This window comes from Chelonia mydas, chromosome 1 (assembly GCF_015237465.2).
Source record: "Chelonia mydas isolate rCheMyd1 chromosome 1, rCheMyd1.pri.v2, whole genome shotgun sequence".
NCBI classification, from domain to species: domain Eukaryota; kingdom Metazoa; phylum Chordata; order Testudines; family Cheloniidae; genus Chelonia; species Chelonia mydas.
The window spans coordinates 36,235,294-36,256,712 of NC_057849.1; the positions used below are offsets into that span (position 1 = coordinate 36,235,294).

Sequence of the window (21,419 nt, forward strand, 5' to 3'; positions counted from 1 at the left end):
TTACACCAGTGCATAAGCACACAGCTCCCGGGGGCACTAGAGCCAGCCCAACCGATAGAAAAATCTCTGGCAACAGTTTGGCACACACAAACCTAGCGTGGAATGGACATGAGCAAGCACTCGAAAAAAGAACAGGTAATATCCTTTGAAGAGCTCTTCAGGAAAGGAATAGCAGATAAATGCAGGAAATGCAACATAACTTTTAAAATAACAATTAGTTTTGGAGATTATAATTTTACTTTTATTCTAAAAGGATGACAACAGAACTCCTAAGAAGTTCCCATCTGAGCATCAGTGACACCAAAAAAAGAGTAAAACACTTGGATTAGCGTGACCTAATCAGCATGGTTTCTATGAGGAAAATCAGGTTTTTCCAACTTTTTAGAGTGCTTTGAAAAAGTCAATAAAATATTACCTAAAAGTGAACCCATGTGACCAATTTCCCAATAAGAAACTAGTTAAAAACACAGGGTGAGGAGACATGTCCTGGCATCACTTAAAAAATAATTAATCTACATTTCATCTTCCCATGAAAAGTGCTCATGGTATAAGAATTTCCCCACTTTGTTCTATGCCTTTTACTGATACACTTACTCACTTTGAATAATGCCTTACTCCATGAGTAGTTCCATTGACTTCTGTAGAACTATTCATGAAGTAAGGTGCTATTCAACATGAGTAAGGGCATATCAATCTGGCTCTAAGATTTTTAATAAATGGCTGCCCTCAAAGTGGAGAGAAGGCAGTAGATAGCGAGATACCTGAGGGAGTGTTATTTGGGACCTTTGCTATTTAGGGGATTTATTATTGATATGGAAAAATTAGACAGCGTGTAGATGAAGTTTGCTAGTTACATAAAATTCCTTCACTAAGTAAAAAGCACTACGAATTTTGAGAAATTACAGAATATTTGTACAAGAAATAGAACAACAGGGTCTTAATCCTGACTGGGATCTCTGGGCACTACCACAATAATGGGACTTGATTAATAAAGAATTAAAGAAGAGTTATGTTATAAATGCAAATCAACATGGATTTATGGAAAATAGATCCTGTCAAACTCACTTGATGTATTTTTTGATGAGATTACCAGTTTAGTTAACAAGGGTCATCGTATTGATGTAATACGCTTAGACTTCTGTAAGACATTTGACTTGGTACCACATGACATTTTGATTACAAAACTATAAAGATATATAATTAACATGGCACACATTAAATGGATTAAAAACTGGCTAACTGATAGGTCTCAATATGTCACTGTAAACAGGGAATTGTCATCTCGTGGGTGTATTTGCAGTGGGCTCCTGTAGGGATTGCTTCTTGACCTTTGTCAAGGCAAACTTCCCACTCTGGCACTTGGTGTGCAGAAGGTGGGTCCCGCAAGGATTCTAAAAATTAATACTAGCCACTGCAGGCTTACATTAAACTCCCAAGGTTACAGCTTTTTTCTGACCTTGGATTGGTAGATGCTGCCACAACCCAAGTACAGAACCCCTTTGAGAGCTCAGGAAGGCGCACTTGGAATTCCTTCCTGTGGGGTGCCCTCAAGCACTTTCACCCCCGCCCCCCCCAGGGAAGAGCTGAGAAAGAAAAAAAAGGAAATCGGCTTTTTCCTTGCCACCAGCTAATTAAACAACATGTGCACAAACCCCTTAAGACATAAAAATGCAATTCTGTTCTTAAAAAAGGTAAATTTTATTTAAAAAAACTAAAGAAGAAAATACATTTGGGAACTCAGGCTATTGCTAGATTTAAAAGAGCAACTACAAGGACTAACCACCAAGAATAGCTTCCTTGAGGTCCAGTTTAAAGGTTACAAGCAAAACAAAAGCACCTGGGATTAGCACAGAGGAATCCACAAGCCATAAAGAAATAAACCTAATCACGTCTTCCTAGACACTTCCTGTTCTACTTGCATATCTGGGATTTCAGATGAGTAGTTCCTAGGTATGATACTGATGATTTTTCATACCTGGCCCAAGCTTCTCACAGCATAACTGCTGCCCTGTCAGCCTCTCCCCGGGAGAACAGACAGACAGACAGACAAAAGGGGAGTTGTTTTTCAATTTTAAAAAGTTCTAGCCTTCCCATTGGCTCTTTTGGCCAGGTGCCCACTCACTTCCTTTTACTTATGCATAGCAGTGAGACTTTTTAACTCTTACAGGTAGAGCAATTAGAGAACATATTTTATAGCTACTGGCTGGCTGGGTGTTCATAAAAGGGAGCTACTCCGCGCCCCCCCCCCCTTCATTTATCACAACCTCATACTGAAGAAAACATAATATCATCACTGATAAAGTTTGCAGATGACACAAAAATTGGAATGGTAAAGAACGAAGATGACAGGTCACTCATCAGAGCAAGCCAACCATTTGTGTATTAATGTATACATCTAGGAACAAGGAATACAGGCCTTACTTACAGGATGGGGATCTCTATCCTAGAAAGCAGTGACTCTGAAAAAGATTTGGGAATCATGGTGGATAATCAGCTGAACATGTGCTCCCAGGGTGATTCTATGGCAAAAGAGCTTATACAATCCTGGGATGCATACAAAGGAAAATCTCGAGCAGGAGTACGGAGGTCATTTTACCTCTATTTTGGCTCTGGTGTGACTGCTGTTGTTCAGACTACTGTGTCTAGTTCAGATGCCACATTTCAAGGAGATAAATAGTAGAGTTGAAAGAAGAGCCACAAGAATGATTAAAGAATTAGAAAGCATTCCTCATAACAAGAGACTCGGGGAGCTCAATCTGTTAAGCTTAACAAAGAGAAGGTTAAGAGATGATGCGATTACAGTCTGTAGGTATTCACATGAGGGAAAATATTTAATAATGGGCTCTCCAATCTAGCAGAGAAAGGTATAACATGATCCAATGGCTGGAAATTGAAGCTAGACAAATTCAGTCTGGAAATAAGGCATACATTTTTAACAGTGAAAGTAATCAACCATTGGAACAATTTATGAAGGGTTGTTGTAGATTCTCCAGCACTAACAATTTTTAAACCAAGATTAAATGTTTCTCTAAACAATATGATAGAGGAATTATTTTGGGAAATTCTATGGCCTGTGTTATACAGGAGGTCAGACTAGATTATCACAATGGTCTTTTCTGGCCTTGGAATCTATGAATATAAATAACAGTGGGGATTTAGACACATCGGGTTATTGGTGACCTTGAAGGCAGATTAGATTGAACTTGGACAAATATAAAGTGTTCACATAAGTAAAAATAATCTAATCAACTCAAAAACAATTGGTCATATAGAAAAATCTATATTTTCTGGATCAGATCAATTAAAAGACTGCTGTCATCATCGATATCTCAGTGATGATGTTGAACAAGTATGTATTAAAAAAAGAGACTGAAATTATACAGAACATATTATTATAGATGTGATCACAGACCCTCATCTGAATTATTATAGGATCCTATTACACCTCTTTGTGGATTAGCATGTACAAATTTGGGCCCAGATTCTGCACATACTTATGCACATGCTTAACTGTAAACATGAGAGTAATCCCATTAAAGTCAATTAAACTACTCACATGCTTAAAGGTAAGCAAGTACTTACACTTTTGCAGAACAGAAGTCTTGGTTACTCCACCTCCCCACACAAAAAGTACAGCAGAGATTGAAAATATTGCAAAACATACAGAAAAATATTTAGTAGCGTGGCGGGCTTTTCACATGACAAAGGATTGAAAATACTATGAAGAGGGCCCTATCAAATTCAGGGTCCATTTTGGTCAATTTCACAGTCATTGGATTTTTAAAATCGTAAATTTCATGATTGAGCTATTTAAATCTGAAATTTCATGGTGTTCTAATTGTAGGGGTCCTGACAGCTGCTGCTCTCCGGCTGCCCAGCTCTGAAGGCAGAACAGAAATAAAGGTGGCAATACACAGCCTTCCTAAAATAACCTTGTTACCCCCTTGCAACTCCATTTTGGGTCAGGACCCAGGGCCGTCCTTACCCATAGGCAAAGTAGGCAGCTGCGTACAGCACCTGCTCCAGCTCTTGCCCAGGGCCCCCGCCCCTGCTCTGCCCCAGCCCCACCCCCGCTCCCCTGAGGAGGGCAGCAGGGCCGGGCCTGCAGTCACCGGCAGTGGGAGTGCAGTAACCTGGCCCCAGCCGTGCCACTGGTCTCCCCTGTGAAATAGTATAGTGTAAAAGCACACAAAAGACCAGATGTCACGGGGGGAGACCAGTTTTCATGGTCCGTGATGCGTTTTTCATGGCCATTAATTTGGTAGGGCCCTAACTATGAATATTGTCAAAAAGTTTGACTGCAAGCAAGTTTTCGATTGTACAGCCTTTGAGGCAGGGACAATTTTTTGTTCTGTGTTTGTACAATGCTCAGCACAAAGGAATCCTGGTCCATGACTGTGGTTACTAGGTGCTACCACAACACAAACAAACAAAAAAACAACCAAGCAAACAAGTAGGATGTGGTGATAGTGTGTTTTCTATTTGTGTCTAAGTGCAAAGCTCAATTTTAGGCACTGTAGAAATAACAATCCTGTCCCTTCACATAAAAACAAAGGGAAAAGATTAAATCAAAGAGCAGAACATTGAGAAGAAAAAATAGAAAATACTATTTTTACACAGCATGTAGTCAACAAACAGAATGGAAATGCTGCACTTGGATTGTTGAAAGGACTGGATTGTTTTGTTTTCCATTGGTAACATTTGCATTTAAGTAACATGAGAGAATGATATGGCAATGATGGAAAATCAAATACCACAGGTCGGTAAGCCCCTCTCTCATGTACAGTTTTGAACAATTTGCTACTTGCATTATGCCAAAAATGGTAGTTCATGGGAAGGGGTGTGTGACATTCTATACCTTGGGTTGGGGGGAGGCATCCTGTAACTCCCATATGGTTATCCTGTAACCCCCATATGCCTCATTTATATATAATTGTGATATTGAATATAAAGCAGGCCGTGTGAGGTATCAGGGGAAAGGTTATAATCTGCTGAAAGTCATTTTTCTATCTAAATATGTATATCATTAATGCATATTGTGACAAAGTTCCTCCTCTACTTTGGTGGGTATTGCGCTTATTGGCGGATTTGCTCACCTTGGAGCTTCACGGCAGCCCTCAGTTTGGCCGTTTTTGTGAATCCACAGTCCAGGTCAACTCCTCCTGTGGCTGACCAGGAGTTGGGAGGTTTGGGGACAACCCGGGCCAGCCCTCTACTCCAGGTTCCAGCCCAGGGCCCTGTGGAATGCAGCTGTCTAGAATGCCTCCTGGAACGGCTGTGCGACAGCTACAACTCCCTGGGCTACTTCCCCATGGCCTCCTCCCAACACCTTCTTTATCCTCACCATAGGACCTTCCTCCTGGTGTCTGATAATGCTTGTACTCCTCAATCTTCCAACAGTATGTGTTCTCACTCTCAGCTCCTAGCGCCTCTTGCTCCCAGCTCCTTACACGTGCACCACAATCTGAAGTGAGCTCCTTTTTAAAACCCAGGTGCCCTGATTAGCCTGCCTTAATTGATTCTAGCAGCTTCTTGATTGGCTGCAGGTGTTCTAATCAGCCTGTCTGTCTTAATTGTCTCCAGAAGGTTCCTGATTGTTCTGGAACCTTCCCTGTTACCTTACCCTGGAAAAGGGACCTACTTAGCCTGGGGCTAATATATCTGCCTTCTATTACTCTCCCGTAGCCATCTGGCCCGACCCTGTCACAATATGAAGTTATGAGAATGTGTTTTATGATTGTCACTAAAATACGCTGTGGGTTTGGGAAGCGCCCAGAAACTAGCTCTCCAGAGACAATGCCAAGGAAAGTAGTCAACACCTGGGCGAGTATCAAACAAACGTTAACAGTCATAGTCCAGCAAGGGAGCTACAACTCAGTGAACCACCTGCATAAGACCACATCGGGGGGATTGCTCAACCTTGCCTGGGGACTCAGCAATGCCCACCTGACATGCCTGGACTTGTGTTCTCCAAGCATATGAGACTGAGCGTATAAAACCAAACACAGGGGGCCCATGTTAGCCTCTCTTTCCCCCACCTACACTGAAACTAGCAACAAGGACACTCAGAGAATACTGAAGCTTCCAACAGAGGTGACTGGCCAGGTTTCAAGGGTAAAGCCTGTGTACTATGAACTGCAATATCCAGTGGAGAGAGAAAACCTGCTTAATCTAGATGTTGCCCAATCTAATAGGGTTGAGAGTTTAGACTGTGTGCTTATATTTTATTTTATTTTGGTAACTAACTTTGACGTTTTGTCCATCACTAAAATTTTATCTTAAAATCTTAAAATCTATTTTAAAATCTACCTGGAGAGTTAAGGAGGCACAGTGATCCCACGGTCCCAGGCTGCATGCCAGGCATCCCGTTACATACTCTTCTTGAGATATTTCTAAAATAGTACTTGTAGTCTAACCCTTGTAAATATCCTTATACATGATCCCACAATTTAGCATATGGCTTAATTTATTACACGGATATCTCTACCAGGTATACAGTATGTATGTGTGTGAAGGATATGTATTAATGCTACTTTTTATATAAATAATACTTTTCAAAAATTAAATGAATCACCATAAAGTCTTTAAATCATTTTGAAACAGCTATCTAAACTTAAGGAACAGTACAAGGATAATTTAAAAAGTAAGCAAAGTCTGGATTTCAAATATCGTAGCTGTTTTCCCTATCATTTATAATCACTTAAAATCTATCTTTTGTAGTCATAGAATCATAGAAGATTTGGGTTGGAAGAGACTTCAGGAGGTCATCTAGTCCAACCCGCTGCTCAAAGCAGGACCAACCCCAACTAAATCATCCCAGCCAGGGCTTTGTCAATAAACTTCTTTTACTGTTTATGTTTGTGACATTGCACTCCATATGGTTTTATGAAAATATGCTAATGAGTGTGAATATAATGTAACTGGAATATGCTTCATGCAAAAGGTCTCTTGTAAAGTATCATTACAAAGCTTATAATCTACTGAGTGTGGTCATCCTATTTCAGGGGTGGGCAAACTATGGGCCGGGGGCTGCATCTGGCCCTTCACACGTTTTAATCTGGCCCTCAAGCTCCTGCCAGGGAGTGGGGTCCAGGGCTTGCCCCATTCCACATGTGCTATGGCTCCACATGGCTTCCAGAAGAAGAAGCATGTCCCTCCTCCAGCTCCTACACATAGGGGCAGACAGGGGGATCTGTGCACTGCCCCCGCTGCTCCCATTGGCCACACTTCAAACCCCTCCTGCCCTCTGAACCGCTCAGTCCCACCCTCCTACACCCCACACCCCCCGCTGGAGCCCTCACCCCCCTGACCCGCACCCCAAACCCCAATTTCATGAGCATTCATGGCCCGCCAAATAATTTCCATTCCCAGATGTGGCCCTCAGACCAAAAAGTTTGCCTGCCCCCGTTCTATTTGTATAATTGTATCATTCTTATAACTGAAACAAGAAATATGAAATATAACTCTGAGGTCCTATTGTAATTATGCAAAGTGTGGGCCATTAATGGTGGTTTAGAATCTTGATGGCTCCCATCAATTAGGACAATTGGTTGTAAATGGCTCTGTTTACTTGCAAGCCATCCTGTAAGTCAAGCCAGGAAGAATGAAGGCTTGGGGTCTCACAGGACATGTGACCATGTCACAGGGTACTGGAATCCATCTTAAACCTGGTGCTTTTCCATTTAGAAGGAAGGCTGGGAGGGGTGCCAACGCTATATCACGGGATGGAACAGAACAAAGGAGGCTGCAGTCATGAGAAATTCCCTAGCTACCACCTGAGCTGCAACAAGGACTATACCAGGGGAAAGGATTGGGCCCAGACTAGAAAGGAGTCTGGTCTGTGAAAGAAGCTTATTGGAACATCTCTGAGGATAAAATTTACCTGTATTCAGTTTCTTAACTGTATTAGGCTTAGACTTGAGTGTTTTTATTTTTATTTTATTTTTCTTGGTAACTTACTTTGTTCTGTCTGTTATTATTTGGAACCACTCAAATCCACCCTGATATTTGCTGGGAGAGCAATACAGTGGTGCACAGACAATCCAGGAAGTTTTTGGAAAGTGTAGGGGACAATTTCCTGGTGCAAGTGCTGGAGGAACCAAGTAGGGGCAGAGCTCTTCTTGACCTGCTACTCACAAACCGGGAAGAATTAGTAGGGGAAGCAAAAGTGGATGGGAACCTGGGAGGCAGTGACCATGAGATGGTCGAGTTCAGGATCCTCACACAAGGAAGAAACGAGAGCAGCAGAATACGGACCCTGGACTTCAGAAAAGCAGAATTGACAACCTCAGGGAACTGATGAGCAGGATCCCCTGGGAGAATAACATGAGGGGGAAAGGAGTCCAGGAGACCTGGCTGTATTTTAAAGAATCATTATTGAGGTTACAGGGACAAACCATCCCGAGGTGTAGAAAGAATAGTAAATGTGGCAGGCAACGAGCTTGGCTTAACAGTGAAATCCTTGCTGATCTTAAACACAAAAAAGAAGCTTACAAGAAGTGGAAGACTGGACAAATGACCAGGGAAGAATACAAAAATATTGCTCAGGCATGCAGGAGTGAAATCAGGAAGGCCAAATCACACCTGGAGTTGCAGCTAGCAAGAGTTGTTAAGAGTAACAAGAAGGGTTTCTTCAGGTATGTTAGCAACAAGAAGAAAGTCAAGGAAAGTGTGGGCCCCTTACTGAATGAGGGAGGCAACTTAGTGACAGAGGACGTGGAAAAAGCTAATGTACTCAATGCTTTTTTTCCTTCTGTCTTCACAAACGAGGTCAGCTCCCAGACTACTGCACTGGGCAGCACAGCATGGGGAGGAGGTGACCAGCCCTCTGTGGAGAAAGAAGTGGTTCAGGACTATTTAGAAAAGCTGGACGAGCACAAGTCCATGGGGCCGGATGCGCTGCATCCGAGAGCGCTAAAGGAGTTGGCAGATGTGATTGCAGAGCCATTGTCCATTATATTTGAAAACTCATGGCGATCGGGGGAGGTCCCGGACAACTGGAAAAAGGCTAATGTAGTGCCCATCTTTTAAAAAGGGAAGAAGGAGGATCCTGGGAACTACAGGCCAGTCAGCCTCACCTCAGTCCCTGGAAAAATCATGCAGCTGGTCCTCAAGGAATCAATTCTGAAGCACTTAGAGGAAAGGAATGTGATCAGGAACAGTCAGCATGGATTCACCAAGGGCAAGTCATGCCTGACTAATCTAATTGCTTTCTATGATGAGATAACTGGCTCTGTGGATGAGGGGGAAGCAGTGGACGTGTTGTTCCTTGATTTTAGCAAAGCTTTTGACACTGTCTCCCACAGTATTCTTGTCAGCAATTTAAAGAAGTATGGGCTGGATGAATGGACTATAAGGTAGATGGAAAGCTGGCTAGATTGTCGGGCTCAACGGGTAGTGATCAATGGCTCCATGTCTAGTTGGCAGCCGGTATCAAGTGGAGTGCCCCAAGGGTCGGTCCTCGGGCCGGTTTTGTTCAATATCTTCATTAATGATCTGGAGGATGGTGTGGATTGCACCCTCGGCAAGTTTGCAGACGACACTAAACTGGGAGGAGAGGTAGATACACTGGAGGGTAGGGATAGGATACAGAGGGACCTAGACAAATTAGAGAATTGGGCCAAAAGAAATCTGGTGAGGTTAAACAAGGACAAGTGCAGAGTCCTGCACTTAGGACGGAAGAATCCCATGCACTGCTACAGACTAGGGACCGAATGGCTAGGCAGCAGTTCTGCAGAAAAGGACCTAGGGGTTACAGTGGATGAGAAGCTGGATATGAGTCAACAGTGTGCCCTTGTTACCAAGAAGGCCAATGGCATTTTGGGATGTTTAAGTAGGGGCATTGCCAGCAGATCGAGGGATGTGATCGTTCCCCTCTATTCGACATTTGTGTATCCAGTTTTAGGCCCCACACTACAAGAAGGATGTGGAAAAATTGGAAAACTTCCAGCAGAGGGCAACAAAAATGATTAAGGGACTGGAACACACGACTTATGAGGAGAGGCTAAGGGAACTGGGATTGTTTAGTCTGCGGAAGAGAAAAACGAGGGGGGATTTGATAGCTGCTTTCAACTACCTGAAAGCGGGTTCCAAAGAGGATGGATCTAGACTGTTCTCAGTGGTAGCAGATGACAGAACGATGAGTAATGGTCTCAAGTTGCAGTGAGGGGGAGGTTTAGGTTGGATATGAGGAAAAACTTTTTCACTAGGAGGGTGGTGAAGCATTGGAATGCGTTACCTAGGGAGGTGGTGAAATCTCGTTCCTTAGAAGTTTTTAAGGTCAGGCTTGACAAAGCCCTGGCTGGATGATTTAGTTGGGGATTGGTCCTGCTTCGAGCAGGGGGTTGGACTAGATGACCTCCTGATGACCTTCCAACCCTGATATTCTATGATTCTATGAAATCCTACTTTTTATACTTTTTATACTTAATAAAATCACTTCTGCTTATTAATTAACCCAGAGTAAGTAATTAATACCTTTAGGAGCAAACAGCTGTGCGTCTCTCTCTGTCAGTGTTATAGAGGGTGGACCATTTATGAGTTTACCCTGTATAAGCTTTATACAGAGTAAAATGGATTTATTTGGGGTTTTGATCCCATTGGGAGCTGGGTGTCTGGGTGCTAGAGACAGGAGCACTTGCTAAGCCGTTTTCAGTTAAGTCTGCAGCTTTGAGGGCGCGTGTTAGACTCTGGGTCTGTGTTGCAGCAGATTAGTGTATTTGGTTCAACAAGGCAGGGTTCTGAAGGCCCAAACTGGCAGAGAAAATGGGCTCAGCCCACAAAACAGAACAATCACCTAACTCAGTGACTCGTTACCTTTTTAATGCCCTCATGTTACAACAGGAAGAAATATCGGTATCCCCCTTTCCAGCTAGCCTATGAGGAATTACTGGAGTACTGCTTCCAGTTTTGATGTCCACACTTTAAAAAGGATGATTACAAATTGGAAAGGGTCCAGAAAAGAGCTACAGGAACAATTTGAGGTCTGGCAAACCTGTCTTATAGCAAGTTACGAATGGTGAACAAACCTCAATATTGATGCAAAATTATTATAAACTTCCTTTTTATATTAAGTTGTTATGTACTTGTTTGCACTTTAATTGAATATTACAATATAGCCACAAGTATGTTATAGCCACAAGTATGTTATAGCCAGGAAGCTTGAAATTATAATAATACCTCTATATGTTTGAAGTTGGTTATGTTATAAATGTTCACAGTGGTTAGAAAAATTCCAGGAGGTTTTCACATCTGTCCCCAACAACAAGCAAATGTCAGGAAGATAACCTCTCCTTATCCATAAGCCACATTTAAAAAGAATGTTATATGAATTCAGAACAGCTGCAGTTTAAATTTCACCTCGCCTTATCATTCATACTATTTTCCTTTCTGATAGGTTTAAAAGATATATTGGATACTGAAATTTATGCTTTGTACATAATATCTGATAGAAGTTTAATTGATATAACAAACATTGTAACTCTAATGTCAAATCAACCTAATATCCTTCTAAGGAGTTTGGGTCAAGAGTAGGGTTGCCAACCCTCCAGGATTTTCCTGGAGTCTCTAGGAATTAAAGATTCATTTTTAATTAAAGATTATGTCGTGTGATGAAACCTCCAAGAGTACGTCCTACCAAAATTGGCAACCCGAATCAAGAGACCATCCCCTAAGAGTGTCTTATTTAGACCAGAACAGCTCCATTTGCACAAGATTCAAGTTTGATAATCCTTATCCTCAAGAAGACAAACCACGTAAAACATATATGTTTTAGGAATAGCCCCAGTTGTGAAAAGGAATGTAGGGTGTGTTGTCAGAGTAATAAATCTGGGTAAACCCACACAAAGAATTTGAGAAATATCCTTGTTGAAATGAAATTTATAATTACTCTAAAACTTCATTCAAAAAAACAATGAGGAAAAATGTGTGTAGCTGGAAATGTTTGAACCTTTTCTTTATTTCTTAAATACTGAGTCATAGAATACCAGGGTTGGAAGGGACCTCAGGAGATCATCTAGTCCAACCCCCTGCTCAAAGCAGGACCAATCCCCAATTTTTGCCCCAGATCCTAAATGCCCCCTTCAAGGATTGAACTCATAACCCTGGGTTTAGCAGGGCAATGCTCAAACCACTGAGCTAACACCTTTGTAAATGCACACTTGCAAATATGTCAACTAATATAAAGCTCCTACTATCATTATTATGTTTGCAGTGTTGTAGCCATGTGATCCCAGGATATTAGAGAGACAAGGTGGGTGAGGTAATACCTTTATTGGACCCACTTCTGTTGGTGAAAGAGTTAAGCTTTCGAGCTACAAAGCTCTTCTTCAGGTCTGGGAAAGGTACTCAAGAGTGTCACAGCTAAATACAAGATGGAACAGATTGTTTAGTTCTGTTAGTTTAGGATTTATCTACACTGGAACTTCATCGGCAAAACTTTTGTCGTTTAGGGGTGTTAAAAAAAACACACACACCCCCAAACAACAAAAAGTTTTACTGATGAAAAGCATTGGTGTGAACAGCACTTGGTTGGCAGGAGCACTCTCCTGCCGACAACGCTGCTGCCACTCGCTGGAGGTGGCATATTTTTGTCAGCACGAGAGCTCTCTCCTGCCGACAAAGAGCAGTTACACTGCATGCCTTTTAGTGGCACAACTGTAAAAGCTGCACAGTGCAGACAAAGCCTTAGTTTAAGAGATATGCTAAGGGGCCATTCAAGGGGAAGTGGCTCATTAACACTCCTGCAGTGCTACCCACAACACCCCACACAACACACCTTTCAAGATCCATGGGTCCTATACATGCCTGTCACAACATGTGGTGTACCTCACTCAGTGCACTAAATGCCCCAACAACAACTATGTGGGTGAAACGAGACAGTCACGACACTATCGAATGAACTCACACAGAAAAATGGTAAAACAAGAAAGCCATATTACCCATGGGTGAGCACTTTTCCCAGAGTGATCACTCCATATCTGACCTATCAGTCGTCATCCTCAAAGGGAACCTGTACAACACTTTCAAAAGATGAGTCTCGGAATTTATATTCTTAACTTCACTAGACACTAAAAATAATGGCCTTAATAAAGAGACTGTTGTAATGAGCCATAAATCCAATCTGTAACCCATTAAGAACATGTCTATACTACAATCTTAAGTCGACCTATGTTAGGTCGACTTATAGCCACGGCAGTAATTACTGCGTGGACTGATGTCCAGACTACCCTCCTTCTGTCGGTGATGCATGTCCTCACAAGGAGCACTTCCACCGACTGAAGAGGGCTCTCAGCTCTGCACAGCTCCCCTCCAGGAGCCCAACTGCCCCCTGGGCTTCTCACCTTCCCACACCCAGCCAGGAGTGGTGGGAAAGCCACCCGGGGCTTCTCACTTTGGGCAGGGAGATCTGCGCTTGGAGTCCAGTCGACTGCTGTGCTCCCGGTGGGGTGTGAGGAGCCAGGATCCTGCGGGGGCAGCAGGGCTCCCCACTGGGAGCAGAGAGCCAGAGGGCAGCCCAAGCCAGGAGACCCCACAGCAGCCCAGCTCGGGAACTGGGAGCCAGTTTTCTTGTCAATTTCACAGCTCCAGCCAACAGCCAATGTAAGGAACGTGGTGTCTACACAGACACTGCTTTGCCCTAATTACACCGACATAAGCCCTACGCCATCGTAAGTGCCTAAATGGAAGCTGAGCTCATTTGAAAATCTGGCCACTTGTAGCCACCACACTATCTCCACGTCCTGGGAGTGTTAAACTACCTAAGAACACCTGCTACCACTCACCACAAAAGGTAAACAAACATTCTTTGGGTTGGGGCTTGTTTTATGATAGGACAGCATCAGAGCTTCCTTTATTAAGACTGGCATAAAGGGTATTGGGCATCATTTATTGTAGTGGTGAATTACTACAGATTTCCCATATCTCTGCAGCATGAGAGACATGGAGAGGAGTATGTTTTCAAATTGTTGTGTAGGATTTACAAAGTAGATGGGAATCCTACAGCTAAACCCTTCAGATAACATATCAAAACTGCATTCCCTGGAGAACAATGACATTCAATGGTGTCATTTTCAGTATTATTAAAATAAAATTGGAATTAAATTAATGATTAGACCTAGGCATTACATCAAACGAAGGCATTGAGAATTTCACCACTGTTTTAGTACACAACACTGTGACCGAGAATTTTCTGACTGGCATTTAAAATATCTGCAATAACTCCACATGCAGAGTTTATAAATAATGTAGGATGAAATTTATCCCAATCCAGAGAGCACCACTTACATCCCACTTAAGCCTTATTTTGGGGGGTTAAGTGAGCTTTCAGTAGTGCATAGTCCTTGAGCTGTTCCACTCTAAATAAATGAGCCCTTCTCATACACACACATCCCATTCTAAATTAATGCTCTTACCTTATCTTTATTTTCAGAGCCAGAAGCCTCAAGTTTGGTCCGAATCACAAACGGTGTTGATAATCTCAGAAGGACTCGTTCAAATGTGGCACTGACCTTCGGGGAAACTATCTCAAAGCAGTCCTGGAATTTCAATGTTTTGTGAGTATCACATTTGAGCTGCTTCCTAAGGCCTTCCCCAAGCTGGAGCACCAGCATGTTTGGATCAAACATCAGATGGAAGGGGAAAGCTCTGCAGAAGGTGCTGATGCTTATCCTCAGGTCTGAGGGAGACTGCGATGATCCGAGTGGAAGTGCTTTTGTGATATTTGCATTTTCACGTTCTTTGATAATAAAAGTAAGACAGCTGCAATTACCTGGGTTTGACCCCTCTGAGTACAGTTTATCATTCGTGACTTGTTCCACATCCACTTCCAAATGGTAGATCTTCTTTGCTGCTGCCTTTATCATTCCCATCATTGCAAATCCAACAATATGATGAGGGTGAAAGTAGTGGAGCATGAGGTTGCCTTCGGGGAGCTCTTTGCATCTGAAAGAAGGGGATTCCAGAGTGGCCAGTCTTCCAAATGAAGTTCTAATGTGCTCCAGCAGAGCATCAAAGCCATTGAAGAAGTCCTGCAATGTGCCACCTACAGCGCGAAGAACTCTTTCATTCTCATCAAAGCAGATATTGAAGAATTCCTCCCCAAATTTTTCTTGCATCTCCTCAAACTTCAGACCTACAGGGCAATGGTAAATATATGTCAACAGTGTGGTGGGGTTGTTGTTGTGCAACATTTTTCCTTTTTAATCTGCGTTTGTTTTGGGCTTCCCCCCAGCCACCAGATTATGATTTCTCCCTTATTCTAAAAGTTTCTTCATGAAGGATACCTGCTAGTGGGACTCCCATTTCCCTAGGGCAAAAGCTACCAGATTTCATTTGGTCTCTGTGGGTGACCCGAAGATGTCTGCATCACATTCTGGGCTGCTTTTTTTTTTTCCTGACCATCTTCCTTCCTCACTCCCCAGTCCCATGTCCCGCTATCAGCCACAGTTTGTGATTCATGCACTTTTACCTTTTCTCATTCCGGTTAGAGCCCAAAGACTACACTTTCCTCATGCTTTATATCTCACACACTACCACATTATCTGACCACCCTTTGCAATGAGGATGACTAGACAGAACTTCCTTCAGAATCTTTTAGTACCACCTTTGAATTGGACAGTGGGATCACTACAGAGTAACACAATAGTTCTCCTTCCCCCTCATTGTCTTTGCAACAGTCCCAGTCCCCACTGAGTCAAAGACTGGGACTGGAAATCAAACCTAGGACTTCCACAGAACAATGCAAAACCCACAACTAGCCACTCAAATATACCTCTTCTGGCTGCATTTACTCTGCAACCATGAAGTAAGACAGTCTCAGAGACTGAAATACTTTTCCTACACTGACCACTAGGGATTGCTAAAGAATAAGATGAAATAACCCCTTTCTCTGAATTGCTTGAAATTGAGAACATAGCTCGTGCAATGCTTCCAGGCTTAGCCACCTGGAAAAGCGTTTTTGCGGCAGAGGGTGAAGGGGCTAATGAGTCATCCACCGCTAATGTACTAGATCTTTCCATGTTCCCATCACAGAAACTCAAAAGGCTTTCATTTCTGAAAAGTGATGATACCAAACATTGCATGCAGGCAGTAAAATATCGCAGCAATAAAAAGATCCCAGACTAACAATGTACATCAATTGCTGCTTTGGTTTGCTAGTAACTATCTTAAAGGCAACTTTAGAAAATTCCATTTTAAGGTGACGACTAAACATTTTCATATCTCTACTATTTTCTAGGAATGCTCTTTTAAGCATTATTTGCATTTAATCAGTATATCAAACGCTGGAGTTACAATGTGCATAGCATATGTGTGTCCAGTTGCTAGATCTGGTAGGATAATTTTCATGTGAATTATTAGAATATATACCCAGTGTAAGAGTGTGCAGCAAAAATAAATTCAACAAACAAAAAAATTTCCTCCAGTGCATCATTTTTATTAAATGTAACACATACTAGTTAAATCCATGGCAGCTGGTTCTAATTATTCCAATAGAAATGAAGGACATAGTCATTTATTTCCTAAGGGTACAAATCAGATCTTCATTATAATACATATTCAACATGTCCTATGCTATCTTCAGTAAAATACCAGTGGATCTCTGAAGACCATTACATCATTTGTTTGGATAGCTCATAGGCTTCTGAACTTGGAAGAACCAATTAAAATAGTTTCATGCCCAGAGACATGAGAATAGCAGAAGTTATTAATCTATTGTTTGCAGAACAAAACTTTGATAATAATCTCAAAGAAGTATTTGAGTAAGCACATGGCTATAATTACAACAACTAGAGCCCCGGAAATTACTGATTTTTCAGTTTGCTGGAAATTCTGAAAATTAAACAAAAAAATCATTTTAGATTCACCCAAAATTGAAGTTTTTCAAAATTTTCAGCAAATCAAAAAGTTCAAAAAAAAAAAAAAAAAGTATTGTGGGTCAAACAAAATGTTATGTTTGACTCAGAGTGAAACTGTTTTTATTTCAGATTTTTAAAAAAAATAACTGAAGGGAATATAGAAACAAATTCTTTTAAAAAGATAAAAAATGAAATGTTTCATTTTAAAAATGTTAAAAGGAAACATTTCAACTTTTTCAGCTTTTTTTTTTGTCCTACAAAAACAATTTGGCAGAAACCAATACACATTTATGAAACATTTTGGTGTTGCCAAAGAAAGTTTCAAACAAAAAATTTTGCCCAGTTCTACTGATGTTTGGTATTTACACAGCACCCTTCATCCAAACTGATTTACAAACTATACGTAGTGATCTTTTTGCCCACATCTGGGATGTGACATGAGTTTAAAAGCTCTTAATATGGCACATCAGCTCAAGACAGAACATAAAGAAAAATAACTTATGCAGGAAAATTAACAGGATACATTTAGGTAGGTAGCAGAATATAATTATTCATATTGGCATTTGGCCAGAATACCCGGGTTGAAAGCCCTACTCTTCCAAAAAATATCATGGGACCTTTTATAACCACAAGTGGTCAGAACTGTGGTTTTATGGATAATCCAAAAGAGAGTACCTCAGTAGTACAATGCCTCCTAGTAGAGGAAAGGGTGTCAGTTACTGAATCACCACCATTACTTTTGCACAGGTCTCTAACATCTTCCAGCCAAGTACCAACCCCAACCAATGCGGGTTATTTTATGAAATTAGGTTCAGTGATATGGCCACAGGATATGCCATTACCTTTTTAAACATTTTAGGCGTTAATCCGTGGAGTTACACCTGCTCCACTGGAGTAACATAGCAGTGAATCAGACATAGAAAAACAGAAGTGGCCAAACTGGATCAGATCAGTGGTTTTTCTAATCCAGAATTTTGTCTGACAATGCCCATGACCAGATGCTTTACAGAAGGGTGAAAGAGTAGCAGCCGTCTTAGTCTGTATCCACAAAAAGAAAAGGAGGACTTGTGGCACCCTAGAGACTAACAAATTTATTTGAACATAAGCTTTTGTGAGCTACAGCTCACTTCAGCTGTAGCTCATGAAAGCTTATGCTCAAATAAATTTGTTAGTCTCTAAGGTGCCACAAGTCCTCCTTTTCGTTTTTTTGAAGGGTGAAAGAAACCCTGAAGTAGGCAGGTATGGAATATCCCACCCATAGAGAAAGTTTCTTCCTAATCCCCATGAATTAGAAACTGATTTATGCCCTGAAGCATGAGGGTTTATATCTTGTTCAATTTTTTATTACTATTTTTTTTTTACAATTTACTATTGTAATGCAGAGAAACAAGGTGGGTGAGGTAATATTTTTTATTGGACCAACTTCTATTGGTGAAAGACAAGCTTCTGAGCTACACAGAGCTCTTCTTTAGGTAACACAAATTGTATTGTAATTCTGGATGTTCCCATTATCAAAAAACAATCATCATCCCATTTTCAGTCATACTAAGCTCTTAGCCTTTGTGATATCTGGTGGCATGGAGTTCCACAGGCTATTTGTGCCTTGTATGATTAAGTATTTTCTTTTAGAACTTTTAACTCTACCACTTTTCTATTTCGCTGAACATCCCCTTGCTCTTGCAATCCACCTACCATCTCTATAAAGTTCATTTTTTTGTTTCTCTTTACCTCATCCCCTCTTATTAATTTCCTATATAAAGAGTCTTAGTTATTTTCACTCTCTCTCAATTGGAATTTTTTCCCCAGCCTGTTAAATCTGTTTAGGTATAAAAAAAGGAAACACTAGCACCATTGTTAGAAGCACAGAAATTGCCATACCAGATCAAATCAATGGTCCATCTGCCAAGGCATTCTGTCTCAACAGTGGCTAGTACCAGATGCTTGAGAGAAACTGTATCATCTAATGACCAATTATGCAATAACAAGCTCTGGGGGAAGCTTCTCCCTAGCTGCAACAATTAGTGGTTGGCTGCTATCCCGCAATAAGAGGATAGTAGTAAGTCTGTGGATATTTTATTATTAATATAAAAGACTGATTTAATAAATATTCCTCCTAAACATTTTTTTCAGCATCAAGTTGCAATATTTTGAGAATCCTACAAGTTAATTGTATGTTATATCAACAAGTATCTACATAATTCGTTGCCATTCAATTAAACTAAGTATCTCCCATTCTTTTTCTTCTATTTTGAGAATCTTTTCTCTCTCTTCTCATAGTCTTTCTGTGATTGTTCATTTTTACCATCTTTCGCTGATCCTTTTACATTTCTACTACAATATTTTTGCAGGGGAATGTCCAAAATTGAATACAGTGTTTGAGGTATGAGCATACCATCTATTTATATAAAGTCATTTATCAGATCTTCAGTGTTATTCTCTGTCCCTTTCTTAACATAATCTAACATAAAAGAAATCCCATCATACAAGCTCTTCAGAATCAATGAGAAGGTGAAAGATGGGATCAAAACAACAAAATACCCTTGGATTCAGCTACGGATCATATCGAAGCAACTATAATCCATCCAATTATTCCTGTAGAGTGAACCAAGGAGACAACAGCAGCCAATAGTACATTGGTATATATTAACACATACTATCTGGGATAGCCCTTAAGAGAATTGTAGTGTCATCTAGTGAATGGTACAGGTGAGATACAATTTGCAGTTCTAACATTCATATCATGAACAAAAGACTAGGTTCTGATCCCCTGGGTGTAGCAAAAGTTTCCTTAATGAAGTACATTTACAGTAAATATTTAGTCTCCCCTTCATAACAACTCTCTTTTGCTTTTATCTGATGGTGGTTTAGGCAGAAGTTGAAGATTCCAGGACACCATTTAAAAACAATAGGAAAAACTAATATTTGAACCAACATTCACTCTCTCAATAAAACAGATTCCGATGGGTGTAGGACACACCTGAGTGCGTATTAGCTGATCAATTGGCCTCTAAATGACAGTATGACCTATATCTAATTAATCTGTTAAGTACTTTGGCATAACTTGAGTATAAAGAGAAATTCTGTATCAAATGGAGGAAGCTGGACAATAGTTTTTAAATGGTCATTTTTATTGGTTGCATATAACCATAGTAAAATCATTTTATATCTTTACATACAGCTTTGGCACAGCTGTAAAACTGTACTACAACTTACTTTGTAGAGCTATATATATATATATATATATATATATATATATATATATATATATATATATATATATATATATATATATATATATATATCTAGATACCTTGTACAATTTAATAATTTACATAAATAGAAAAGGTTCGTTAAAAAGTTTTACCCACATGTGCTTACCTGTAATATTTGCTTTACCTGTGTTTATAATGAAAATAATATTTTTTCTAATAATGTTTAAAATGTAGTTCTACTCTAACAAGTGACTAAAAATAACATCATGATCACTGCCTCTCAATGAGTTCCAGGCTACAAGCAAAAAGATTTTCCCCACACCACACACTACCAGCTCTGGAAACTCAACCTGATAGCCTAGAAATAAACTGTTATTTTCTTCCCACACATTTTCAGTAACAGAGGTTCTGCAAGCCAGAGCAGGCCCCCTGCAACACCAGAGCAACTCCACTATCTTCAGTGTATGCTGTCATTCACATATGGGGAAGCCTATTGCTTAAATAGGTCTGCACACGTGTAACTGACTGGAACTTGAGAACAGTGTGTTGATAATGCTCAGACATGAATAGAATCCAGTTCATTCCCTTTCAGCTATGTTGCCTCTGCAGGGCAAATAGGAATAAGCAAACAAACTTATTTTTGTCATTTCAGTAAGCAAATATGTCTCTAAATACATAAAGAGAATTCATCTGCTGGCTTAAGAGTTACCAGTTTTTAGTGCAGAAGCATACTTTACTGACATCCCAAAAGGCTTCTCCTGTTTCCTCGAATATATAAACTGTCTTGTATTTTATTTACTGACCTTTGACAAGTTGTTATGTATATCACAATCTTTAACTACTCTTAACTATTGGCAGTTTCTCCTCTTTTTAATAATACACAGTACTACAGCATCCAGTGGGGCTTGTAATTCAAGTGTGTCTATTATTCTTTTCAGCGTAGCAGCCGTGTTAGTCTGTATCCACAAAAAGAAAAGGAGGATTTGTGGCACCTTAGAGACTAACCAATTTATTTGAGCGTAAGCTTCCGTGAGCTACAGCTCACTTCATCAGATGCATGTAGTGGAAAACAAGTACTCCTTTTATTAGTCTTTTAATTACCAAGACATTTTTATATATCAACTCCGATTCCATTGCTCCAGTTTGTTCAATTTACTATTGCTATTATTAAATGCTTATATTATAGTAGCACCTAGAGTCTCTGATTTGGATTGGGGTTCCAGTAGGCACTGGTAAGTATCAGTAAACACAGAATTACCTTGAAGCGTTTGCAGTCTGAGATCAATTGTTATACCCATATGCACATTTCTGATATAGAGTTGCTAATTTCAGCAATTACATTAATTCAGTAATT

The 21,419-nt window shown here is 40.6% G+C and overlaps 1 protein-coding gene across 2 annotated transcripts in view; it reads right to left on the reverse strand.

Moving 5' to 3' along the window:
- The window catches only part of GUCY1A2 (guanylate cyclase 1 soluble subunit alpha 2), a 295,427-nt gene that overhangs the window by 241,784 nt on the left and 32,224 nt on the right, over positions 1-21,419 (reverse strand). For both annotated transcript variants that reach the window (XR_006286056.1, XM_037890081.2), the window contains exon 4: positions 14,412-15,130. Coding sequence is in view for 1 of the 2 variants with exons in the window: in XM_037890081.2 (XP_037746009.1) it covers positions 14,412-15,130 (719 nt within the window). In the remaining variant the exon portion in view is untranslated. The remainder of the gene's footprint in view (positions 1-14,411; positions 15,131-21,419) is intronic.